This window comes from Citrus clementina, unplaced genomic scaffold, assembly GCF_000493195.1.
Source record: "Citrus clementina cultivar Clemenules unplaced genomic scaffold, Citrus_clementina_v1.0 scaffold_3, whole genome shotgun sequence".
NCBI classification, from domain to species: domain Eukaryota; kingdom Viridiplantae; phylum Streptophyta; class Magnoliopsida; order Sapindales; family Rutaceae; genus Citrus; species Citrus x clementina.
The window spans coordinates 37735624-37747297 of NW_006262339.1; the positions used below are offsets into that span (position 1 = coordinate 37735624).

General features: G+C 37.5%; 1 protein-coding gene across 1 annotated transcript; it reads left to right on the forward strand.

The window, feature by feature from the left end:
- The first annotated feature begins 9925 nt into the window (after positions 1 to 9925).
- Positions 9926 to 10749, forward strand: LOC112099950 (ethylene-responsive transcription factor 1-like). Its single transcript, XM_024187485.1, has 2 exons — positions 9926 to 10415; positions 10450 to 10749. The coding sequence occupies exons 1-2, from the start codon at positions 9960 to 9962 to the stop codon at positions 10747 to 10749; spliced, it is 756 nt and encodes a 251-aa protein (XP_024043253.1). The 5' UTR covers positions 9926 to 9959.
- The last annotated feature ends 925 nt before the right edge of the window (positions 10750 to 11674 follow it).

Sequence of the window (11674 nt, forward strand, 5' to 3'; positions counted from 1 at the left end):
CTACTGTTATAATTTAGCATTCTAATTACCGACATATTTTAAAAAAAAACCTGTATTTGATGGTTGTGGAATTAATTTCTTTACTGACCGATGGGGAAAGTTATTAGATTTAATCTAATTATTTTTTATAATTTTTAAGGTGAAATTGTAATTTTCGTTTTGGGGGTAAAATGGTCATTTTTTTAAATTTCCGTTAGTTTTCTTAACGGATTCCAAACGGAAGTGGAAAAGTGAAAAAAAATGAAACTTTAGGTGGATTTCAACCAAAAAATGAAGGAATTGTGTATTTTTGAAAAATGTGTAAAAAACGGGTGGACGGTGGATATTTTCCCTTTTTATAATGGCCAAAAATCTTCATGACAGCATAAGTTTACAATATTACCCTTATTTTAACTACTCTTTTATTTACATTTATTATAAATTAAATAAATTACATGAATAGAAACTAAATAAAAAAATTAAGTATTAAAAACAAGAAATATATATTTTGATGTGAGAAAAAAATTAATAATAAAATTTTTTTCTTGTACTTATTTATTTTGTGAAAATTTTCTTATAATAAATATATAAAAAAATTATTATAAAATGATAAAAAAAATTATTATAAGAAAACTTGAATGACAAATAAAAATTTATTATAAGATAACTAATAAAATATTTTGCCTATACTTTTTACATTTAATTTTAAAATATTACAAAATGTTTATTATAAAAAAATGTTCACAAAATAAATAATTACAAGAAAAAAATTTTATTATTAATTTTTTTGCTCATATCAAAACATATATTTCTTTTTTTTAATACTTAATTTTTTTATTTAGTTTCTATTCATGTAAGTTATTTAATTTATAATAAATGTAAATAAAAGAATAGTTAAAAATAAGGATAATATTGTAAACTTAAGCTGTCAGGGGGGTTTTTGGCCATTATAAAAATAGTAGGGGGGTAAATGGTATATGTTGATTACTGTAGGGGGGAAATCTCCCCCATATAATTATATAAACATGTACACATCATACTTATATTGTGGAAGATACTTACCAAGTCAATAAAAGCATAAAAAGTTATTGCCGGCTCTCTTCATGCAAACCTTGTTCAAGAACTCTAAACTATTCATTGACACCAATTTCTTTTTTTCCTCCATTTTTCTTCTCTCTAACCTCTCCTTAACTTTTCCAAATTCAATAACATGTGGCATAAACATAAATGAGTGGTCAAAATTAAGTTATGTGGTAATTAATACAGTAATAACTATGAAAACATATCCTTTTAAATAATTTTTTTGAGTATGTTAAACCATCTAGTATACGAAGGCTACATTAGGCCCGAGCTACTCCAGATTCGAGCCGGGTAGAACTATTAAGCTGGCAAAGCTCTCTCAAAAAATATTTAAGGCGGCTGCAATCCCAAGCCTTGAATTAATAACCTTGGTTAAGCTAAAACAAACCCTTACTAGTTGATTTACGCGCTTATTGGTTTTCTTTTAAGGAATTTCTTGCAAATAAATCCACCAAATTTCATCTTTCTGTCTCCTCTCACTATCTTCTTTATTCTATCTCTTTTAATAATTCTAAAAAGCTTCTTTTGCATCAAAATCAATTAAAAGAAAAGAAAACAAAGATGACCAAAGAAGAGAGATTGTGATTTTATTTTTTAGAATACTCAAAAAAAAAATTGTTTCCCTTAAAAGAGATGGAGGACTTTTTTTTTTCCCCTTGATTAACGATGAGTGAAGCAAAATTGCAATGAGAGAAAACAGTAATTCTACGATGAGAGAAAACTTAAAAATAGGTAATAAACGATAAGTTTCATAATTACTAAAATATTTATTTTTGTATAATTCAATCTTGACCATTCAATTTTGTATTTTTCTCCATGTCACTAGATTATAAAGGCAACGAGAAGGTAGGAGAGGATCCCAATTATAATAGAAAAGAAAAAGGTAGAAATACTACTATACGATTTATAATTATATTTAAAAATACTACTCATCGATTTATATTTTCTTGTCAAAGGAAAAACAATACTTTCTCTAAATTACTAAATACATCTTGGGCTTGTATTTAGAGATGGGGAGTGTCCAGCAGCGCCAGTGGAAGCGCAAACAGCAGAGAAGGAGCTGCTGGATTAGGAGTAGGAGGAGAAGAAGAGAGTAGATAAGAAGTAGAGAGTACTTTTAATTTGAATAACAATAATCATGAGGACTTTTCTGGTGATGATGAAGAAGCAGAAACAATAAGAGAAGCTAAGAAAAACAACAATAAGACAATGTGATGGAGTGGAAAAGTTTGATGCTTCATCATCATTAATGTTGTATAAAAGAAACTATAGGAGACATCACTCGGCGTAAAATTAGCTCGACTCTAAGGAGTGGCACCAGCCCGCATCTTAAAGTCCACGGAGCGGAATACACGACCAACCTCCTCAAAAACCCCAAAAGGGCTTGAGTACTTGCGGTATTTGCCCAATACAAAATCTCGTTCAATTTCCTTAGCCATTTTGTCCAATTTCTCAACAGAAGTTTGGGCTTGACCCAATACAGTTTCTGCTGACTAAAAATCCAACTTTATATATATATATGTATGTATATGTATATGTATATGTATAAGAAGATTTGGTTTTTTTGGGTAATTTTTTTATACTAATATTATAAAATTCTTGAATGAAATCCTTTACTCTAGCAAGAAATGGTTTTTTATCTACTTGCTGCAAATAAATTAAGTCGATCCTTCGTAACTGAATACTGGACACATATCATTTATAAATAATCTACATTAAATAGTTGCATTACATTCCAGATTTTGTTGCATTTAGGAAACGAATTTCACTCCTCTTATCGAATAATATGAAATGTCAATGAATTCATATGATCAACTGTGTACTAAGCTAATTAATTCTACCACCGGCAGTGCAATCACTTATCATTTTTTACATATGACGTTGGTTATATATCGATGGTGTCCTTTTAAGATTTATAGAGTTTCTGGGGTTGATCGGTAATAAGAATAAGGATGAATTTGAAAAGCTTGATGAACATTTGGGGCACGAGCATTCAATGCAAAGATTTATAGGGGAGATATGGCCTAGCCGTACCTATAAGAATGCTTTTTAGAAAAAAAAAAAATGGTTGGCGAGTCATCAATCGGATCCTCGGATCTTTGGTACGGCGGTATCTTTTAACTCTTTGCCTCAAATTAATAATTCTTCACAAATGGAAAAAAACTGGGAGGGAACTACCCATTAGACAAATGAAAGCTAAAATGGGGGACAATTATGTATGCACAGAATGGGATATATAGTCAATATTAGAAGCTTAATGTCACGGGCCGCTCAAGTCTCTCGTAATCGAAGGCTAATTCTGCGCACACAGGTCCACTTAGCAAAAGTATGTCTCGACGTCGAGTGCGCTTAGAAGTGGGACGCGCTTAGTACAAAAGTAGGATGTACTTAGAAGCGGGTTGCACTTAAAAATGGGCCACTAACTTAACAAGCCATTTGTGGTGCGCTTAGTAAATCACCCACCATGGCCCAAGATCTAGACTTCTCTACAAATTGTACATAGGCTAGAAGTTTCTAGGATTCTCCACATAGGTCCTTAGATATTTATGCAAGTGGCTAGGAACTCTCTACACCTAGCACTCCCACACCTATAAATATGGGCGGGCAGTCCTCATTTGTACAACACCCACCACACCACCCAACACACACACAACACACACAAGCTCTCTACATCTCTTGTAAAGCTCTCTTGTAATTTATTATTTATGTGTAATAAAATATATTTTGGCCACATTGCTCTCTTCTCTCTAACATTTTCTGCAAAGCATTCTTGCTTGACTAGTTGAGAAGTTCGGAAAGGTTTACTTAACGACTTGTGTGCTAGAAGTCACTTAAGTGCCACACGGGTTGCTACGCAATAAAACTCATCCCGTGACAGGTGGTATCAGATTTAAGGTTTGGACCCACACAAGTTAGCTTACGAGCAATGACCAACCCTCCAAATCTAGTGCAAGAGAGCGTTGTTGGTGTGGATGTCCCACCGGAACCAAGGGGTGGCCGCGAGGAGGGACGCACATAAGCTAAGTCCCGCGGCAAGTCCAAGGTCGCTTCCGTAGACGCCTTGGAGCCTCGCATGGCCACGCTTGAAACCTCAATGTCCGCTGTCCAGGACACCCTTGATACTTTGGAGGTGCGGGTCGACAATCTCGAGGGCGAGTATGGTGAGTTCACGGTAGCCATGAAGGCCCTCATGCAAGACCAAGCTGACTCACTCCGAGGGGAGTTTCGAGCATTCGATGATGAGCTGCAGAAGTTTGTGTAGCTTTGTGCAAAGCGAGCTACGAGCGATCTGTGCGGAAGTTTATGAAGTCTGCTCGGATTGGGCTTGGCACAAGCGCACACTCACGCCTAGCCGGGCTTCCACAAGCACGAGTGATGCGCGCCAGATTGATGTGCCAAAGTCGGACACCTACGATGGTGCACGCAATGCCACCATTGTCGACAACTTCCTATTTGGGCTAGAGCAATCCTTTGATGCCATGGGTATTCGCGATGAGGCATTGAAGGTAGGCATCGTGCCTACATTCCTACAAGACGCCGCACAACTATGGTGGCGGCGGAAGCATAACGACATGGGCAAGGGCATTTGTGCCATCAACACATGGGCTGAGTTCCAACGCGAACTCTGCAAGCACTTTGCCCCTAGCAATGCAGAGAAGGAAGCTCGAGCGCGCCTACGTCGGCTCAAGCAAACGGGTAGCGTCCGCGATTATATTAACGACTTCACTACCCTTATGCCTGAGATCTCCGACATGTCCGATAAGGACTCTCTTTTCTACTTCTAAGATGGCCTCAAGGATTGGGCCAAGGCGGAACTTGATAGGCGTGGCGTACAAACTCTCGATTGATGCCGCCGATGCAGAATCACTTGCTGATTACTCTGCCTCGCTCAAAGACAAGAGGTCTGTCTACGACAAAGGTAGGAGAGAGGGCCATGAGGACAACGGCCACAATCACAAGCAGTGGGGCAAGAAAAAACCTCCTAGCAATAAGAGCGAGCAAAGTAAGTATGAGAAGCCACTCAAGTCTCGAAGCCCATGCTTCATTTGTAGTGGCCCTTATTGGGTGTGCGACTGCCCAGAGAAAAAGTCGCTTTATGCCCTCGTGGCACAACTCAAGGGCCAACACACACCGACTACGGAGGAACCCCAACACAACATGGGTTCGCTCCAACGCCTAAACACATTCGTGAGCCAACTGCTAGCACCTACAAAGAAAGGGCTCATGTTCGTAAGTGTGCTCATCAATGGCCAAACCGTTTGTGCGCACCTCGACACCAGAGCAATGCACAAGTTCATCTCTGAAGATAAGGCCAAGCGTTTAGGCCTTAAGGCAACGTAATACAGAGGCACCATCAAAGTGGTAAACTCACTAGCCAAGCCATTTGCGGGAACCGCACGGGGTGTACACGTTACGCTTGGGACATGGAATGGGAAGCTTGAGTTCTCGATAGTGCCAATGGATGATTACGCGATGATCCTTGGCACGGAGTTCTTCGCTAAGGTCCATGCCTTTCCACTGCCAGCCACGAACTCCCTCAGCATCTTCGATGGGAGTAAGGCATGCATAGTACAGGTCAAGCGCACACAGCCCGCGGAAAAGGCGCTCTCGGTCATGCGATGTAGACGAGGATTCAAGAAGAATCTTGACCCCTTAGTCTCCATCCGGCAACACGATGAATGAGAGGATTCCAAAAACCCTCCATGCCAAGTCCCACAACAAGCACCAGCTGTCCACGACAAAGGCAATGACGTTATGCCTCCGAAGCTTCCACCAAGACGAGTGGTGGAGCAACGCGCAAAGCCAACCAAGCATGAAGAATTGCGGAAGCACAACAAGAGGGGACGCTGCAACACCAAGCGATAGAAACAACCACATGCGGAGCAAGTGGTGGAACCTCCACAAACGCGAAGCCACATGGGAACTCGAAGAAGACCAATGGTAAATCGCAAAAGAACAAGGACGAGATCGCGACGAGGATGCCGTGAGCATATGTGGGGGAGGATTGTCACGGGCCGCTCAAGTCTCCCGCAATTGGGGGTTAATTCTGTGCACACGAGTCTACTTAGCAAAAGTCTGCCTCGACATGGAGTGTGCTTAGAAGCGGGATGCGAGCGGGCTACGCTTAAAAATGGGCCACCAACATAACAAGCCATCCGCAGTGCGCTTAGTAAATCACCCACCATGGCCCAAGATCTAGACTTCTCTACAAATTGTACATAGGCTAGAAGTTTCTAGGATTCTCCACATAGGTCCTTAGATATTTATGCAAGTGGCTAAGAACTCTCTACACCTAGCACTCCCACACCTATAAATATGGGTGGGCACTCCTCATTTGTACAACACCCACCACACCACCCAACACACACACAACACACACAACACACACAAGCTCTCTATATCTCTTGTAAATCTCTCTTGTAATTTATTCTTTGTATGTAATAAAATATATTTTGGCCACATTGCTCTCTTCTCTCTAGTATTTTCTGCAAAGAATTCTTGCTTGACTAGTTGAGAAGTTCAGAAAGGCTTACTTAGCGACTTGTGTGCTAGAAATCGCCTAAGTGCCACACAGATTGTTGTGCAATAAAACTCATCTCGTGACATTAAGTTATGTGTAAAAAGCTCGATTCAGATCTGATTGACTCTTCCAGAATATTCAGACTTTTACTATGGTGATGCACGCCGAACGCAAAGGCTAAGGAAAGTGATTTATTAAATTAATATGATCAATCGGAGCTTTTGATCGGACTGTGAGTTGTCTTGTCGACTTGCAAATGAAAAAGTAAAAAAGAAAAATAGATTGAATGAATTTGACTTTGTTGAAATCAGAACAAGACTTTTTACTGGTCCGAAATTTGATTCGAAAGTTGGGTAGTTAGCTTCGCTTGTTTTTTTAATCCTTGAAGAATTAAAAATAAAAGAGAGACAGAGAGAGAGAGAGAATTACAGTCATCAATTGGATCCACCTTTTGTTTTGTTTTTGTTTTTTTTGCTTTGTTTGTTTCGTTAACGTGTGGGAAAATAACAAGCTCTTTTTTTTTTTTTTAACAATTTGCACCCACCAATTAGAACAATAAAAAATGAAAAATATTTGCACAGGGTCCGATGATGAAAAAGTCTATTCAATTTAAGGGGTTCTAAACGTTCGGATCAGGCCAGTGATGTCAATCATGAGTCCACCTACATTGCAAGTTAGGTTTTATTAATTTATTTTTGGAAAAAAAATTAACAAATATTGCAAAATCGCATTTTAAATTAAGACATGACTACAAGAAACAGATTTTTACTAATAGAGAAAAACTTGAAAATCTCTTATACAAATTTTCTCTGAGCTAATTTTTAAGAAAAACTGTTTTTGTAAGATAACAATTAAAGAATACAATATATGTGTGTGTATAATAAAAAAGTATCTCGAGATTCCTAAAAGATTATTGGTTAGATACACAGCCTTCTACAAATTTTCTGCATATAAATTAATGTGTATACACATTAATAAAATGAAAGTAGCACTTCAGGAAATTGCGAGGAAAGGACAACTGACCCATTTTAGTCTTGTTTTGATTGGCCTTTTGACCTTATTCGGAGCTTCGAATTCTTTACACACACATATATAGAGAGAGAGACACACACACACGTACACATTGAGAGCCTCGTTCTAAGAGACAGATCTAATACCAGTTCTTTAATTGCAGAAAGTCTGGAAGAAGAAAGAGAAATAATAAGGCAGGATCTGCAACTCTGATTCAATTTTATCAGCAGCCAGGTATTTTTAAATAAGCATTAGGATTAATTTCGAATCATCTTACAATGGTAACTGTTTGACAGCAGCCTACTGAGAAATTAGATATTGAGAACTAGTTATTTTTCCCAAAAGGTTTGACAAAAATACTCTTATAAAGGATTTTTGCTCTCTGCTTTTCTGTTCCCATTTATATGAGATGGAAGATGTTTTTTTTTTTTTTAATTTTGACTTTTAAGCAGCGGAAACAAAATTTTTATCCATTGGATAAGTTGTTGATTTAGATTTTTCATAAAAATTAATTGGCCGCTGTCAAAGAAGTTTTCCCACACCAAATTTTTGAATCTGTTTGTTTGACCTTGCTTGGATCAGTTGTTGATTTAGATTTTCACAAAATTTTGCTCATCAAATAATACTATACGTTAAAGAGAAAGAAATGAAAGGTTTAGCCATTGAAATAATTCAATTGAAAGAAATTTAAGTTTATCATAAAAAAATATCAATTTAAGTCGGACCATGTTGGTGACTGCATGTCTTGGTTAAAATCTAGCTTTGTCTTTGTTCTTACATTTTTTTTTTTTGGTTGATAAGATCTTTTTCCTACATTATTATCTTTGGTATTGACTAATTTTTAATTGATATTATTTTAATTCCATTTTTTCTTTAAATAAGTTTTCTTTTAATTCTCTCTCAATTTTTATGTAATTTATTTCAGACGTATATATGAAGATAATGGCATGCGACGAGGAGATGTCTTGGTCTTTGTCATCCCTTAGCGAAGGAAGAATATCTTTAAGTAATGATGGCCAAGTTGCAACACATCCACACCAAAGACAAGAAGTACCTCTCTCTCTCTGCCTGCAATATTTGTTTAAGGGTTCTAATACAGAGCAGTCTGCATTAGAACAGTCTACAATATTCAAAACAATATTTATTGTTTCTTTTGCAAATGGATTTGATAGTGATTTGCGTTTCAAATCTACTTTCACATGCAAACTTACCTTTTTCTCTGAGTAGAGATGACAAAATGTTAATTGAAAAAGAGAGGGTGAAATTTAATTTGATCAACAAACACAAATATGGATGTCTTCTATCATGCATATGTGATATGTCAATCAAACCTTATTTTTTTTTATTACATTTGTTTTCTTACTTGTGAAAAAGATTGATGAAGAAGATGAAGTCTCAGCCCTTCAACGCCGACTCCAGGTACCTTTCTCTATCTACAGAACACTGAGCAAACTGATGATGTAAAGTCATGCTTAAGGAATAAAGAGTTATAATTAATTTCAATACTAGTTCATTAAAACTCTTGACCAATTAATTAATCTATGACAGGAAAGCAGCATTATGGTGAGATCAGAACAAAATGAGAATAAAAGAAGGAAGTTGAAGTCAAAGGTTTGGGATGAGTTCACAAAGTACAAAGGAGAAGATGGAACGGATTGGGCTATATGTAGTCTTTGTAAGAAGGAGTTTGATGGCTCAAGCAAAAAAGGAACCACCCATCTCAAAAATCATTTAGACAGATGCCGAGCTAAGATAAAATTTAAAGGAGGTAGTGGAGATACAGGCAAATCGATAAAGACAAGAGATTTAGCTGATATTAATGAAAAATCTGTGATTGATCTGATCAAAAACAGCTTTGATGCCAAAGGAATGACAACGTTCCAAGTCAACCAAGAAGAAAAGGTAAAACTTCCCAATTAATTTCTTATTAAACTCTATGGTCATTTTCTTTGCATGTAATTGTTTTTTTTTTTTCTTTTTTATCCTTTTATAACCATTTCATAATTTTCACATTTGTTATGCGAATTAAAATCAGCACAGACAAATGATGAATATTTAAAGTATTAAAGCATGAACCTTTTTTTTTCTTTATATAACAAACAAGCTAAGCTAGCATTCGTCTGTGGTAGCAAATTTAAATTAGTAAATTGAATTGATGATAACTAAGTAGTTTACAGAGTCTGAGCAAGCAAGTCACGCTTGAAGACTTATAATTTCAATTGTATAATTCACTAAAATCGTTGACCAATTAATTAATATTTGATAGGAATCCGGCATTGTGGCGAGAAACCAACAAAATGAGAAAAAAGGAAAAAAGTTGAAGTCAAAGGTTTGGGATGTGTTCACTAAATATAAAGGAGAAGATGGAATGGATTGGGCTAAATGTAGTATTTGTGAGAAGGAGTTTGACGGTTCAAGCAAGAAAGGAACCACCCACCTCAAAAATCATTTACAGAGATGCCGAGCTAATTATAAGAGAAAAGAAGCTGGTACCGGTGGGGATGATGACAAATCAGTCAAAACTATGCCTATTGTTATAAAAGAAAAATCAGTCAAAGACAGCTTTGATGCGGTACCCGAGGCAAGTCGCTGCCACTTGCTCGGTGAATTGGAGAGTGAACTCAGCGTGTCAACGAGTTCCAACTGGACTCATAGCAGGATGAGCTCAAGCTTTAGCCGGTTGTACCCTTGTTTAGCTGACAACTGGGCAAACCTGCCTTTGGTGGAGGACGATTCAGAGGACATAGTCGTGTACAATCTCTTGCGTGACGCACTCACCGTTGGGATGGGTCCCACAGCTGCGGCAAGACGAAGCTCACCAGGGGTTTCAAGCTAATTTTCATGTGGAATATGCGAAGGCGCCGGCGGTACCGCAGGCGGATCAGTCGGCGACTGCCTTGGTGCCTGGTGAGGGAAGGCGTTACAGGGGGGTGAGACTCAGACCTCGGGGAAAGTATGGGGCTGAAATACGTGATCAGTTTGGGGGTGGCGGGGCTCGGATTTGGCTCGGGACTTTCGAAACGGCTGAGGATGCGGCTTTGGCTTATGACCGAGCCGCTTACAGGATGAGGGGCCCTAGGGCTCATTTGAATTTTCCTTTATTACCTCTGGTGAGCCGTGAGCCTGAGCCGGTCAGAATTAGAGCTCGCAAAATTTGATCCGAATGTTGGATGGTTAGTTTCACTCTGTTTCCTTGAATAGTAAAGGGATTTTTTTTTCACCTTTTTAGACATGTAGGATTGGGAAAGTGACAGGGCTTGGGACTACAAATAAGAAAGATAAAAGAAGAAAAACAATTAATTCTTCTTTGACCAAGGGAACAAAGGAGCCCCAACCATCGAACTTTCGGATCCCACATATTGAATTATATTTAGAAACGTTATCTTGTTATTATTAACAAAATCAAAGTCTTTTAATTTCCTTGCAGGAGGCATAATCCGATTAAAAGCTCCGAAGACCACCCTATAAATACAACACGTGCACTTAACACACAAACAAGTCCATTTTATATCACACCAAGTCTTTTAGGCATTTTTTATTTTAAGTACGTATGCTTCATGATGTCCCAACCTCCTCCAAATATTGCCCAACCCATCAATAGCAGCCTTCAATGGCAAGAAGCTGTCATGACATTTTGCTATGCGTGGGAAATCCCAACCCCGTCCTTTATTCAATTTGCTCTCATTTGTTTTCTTACTAGTCTTTCATTCCCTCTTTGTCGCAAAATTTATTGGCTGCAAGTTTAATTTTGCATCCCAAGTATTGCAAAAATTTGCTATACTCCTTCTTGCTATTGCTTTTGTTGTCACCATAACAATCTTATTTCAGTCGATACTCAAATAAGTCGCCTGGACTTTTTTATGCCGTGTTCTTGCTCGTTATTGTTATCTGCAAGTACTCCATCTCTAGTTAATCAGTTGTGATATTGAATATTACCATGTAATTTTTAAATTTATGAAATAAATTGTTAGATTCCGACATGACGCGAATAGAGTAATAATAAATGTCTTGAATTATATCTCAAAATTCCACCTTCAATAATGTGCTGATTTTCAAAAGTTACAAGTGAACTAATAATATTAT

Bases quoted from the DNA above. Each gene is read 5' to 3' on its own strand.
- LOC112099950 (XM_024187485.1), top strand. From the start codon at position 9,960: ATGGATTGGGCTAAATGTAGTATTTGTGAGAAGGAGTTTGACGGTTCA. The intron at 10,416-10,449 runs GTTTCAAGCTAA...GAATATGCGAAG, and splicing joins CAAGACGAAGCTCACCAGGG to GCGCCGGCGGTACCGCAGGC.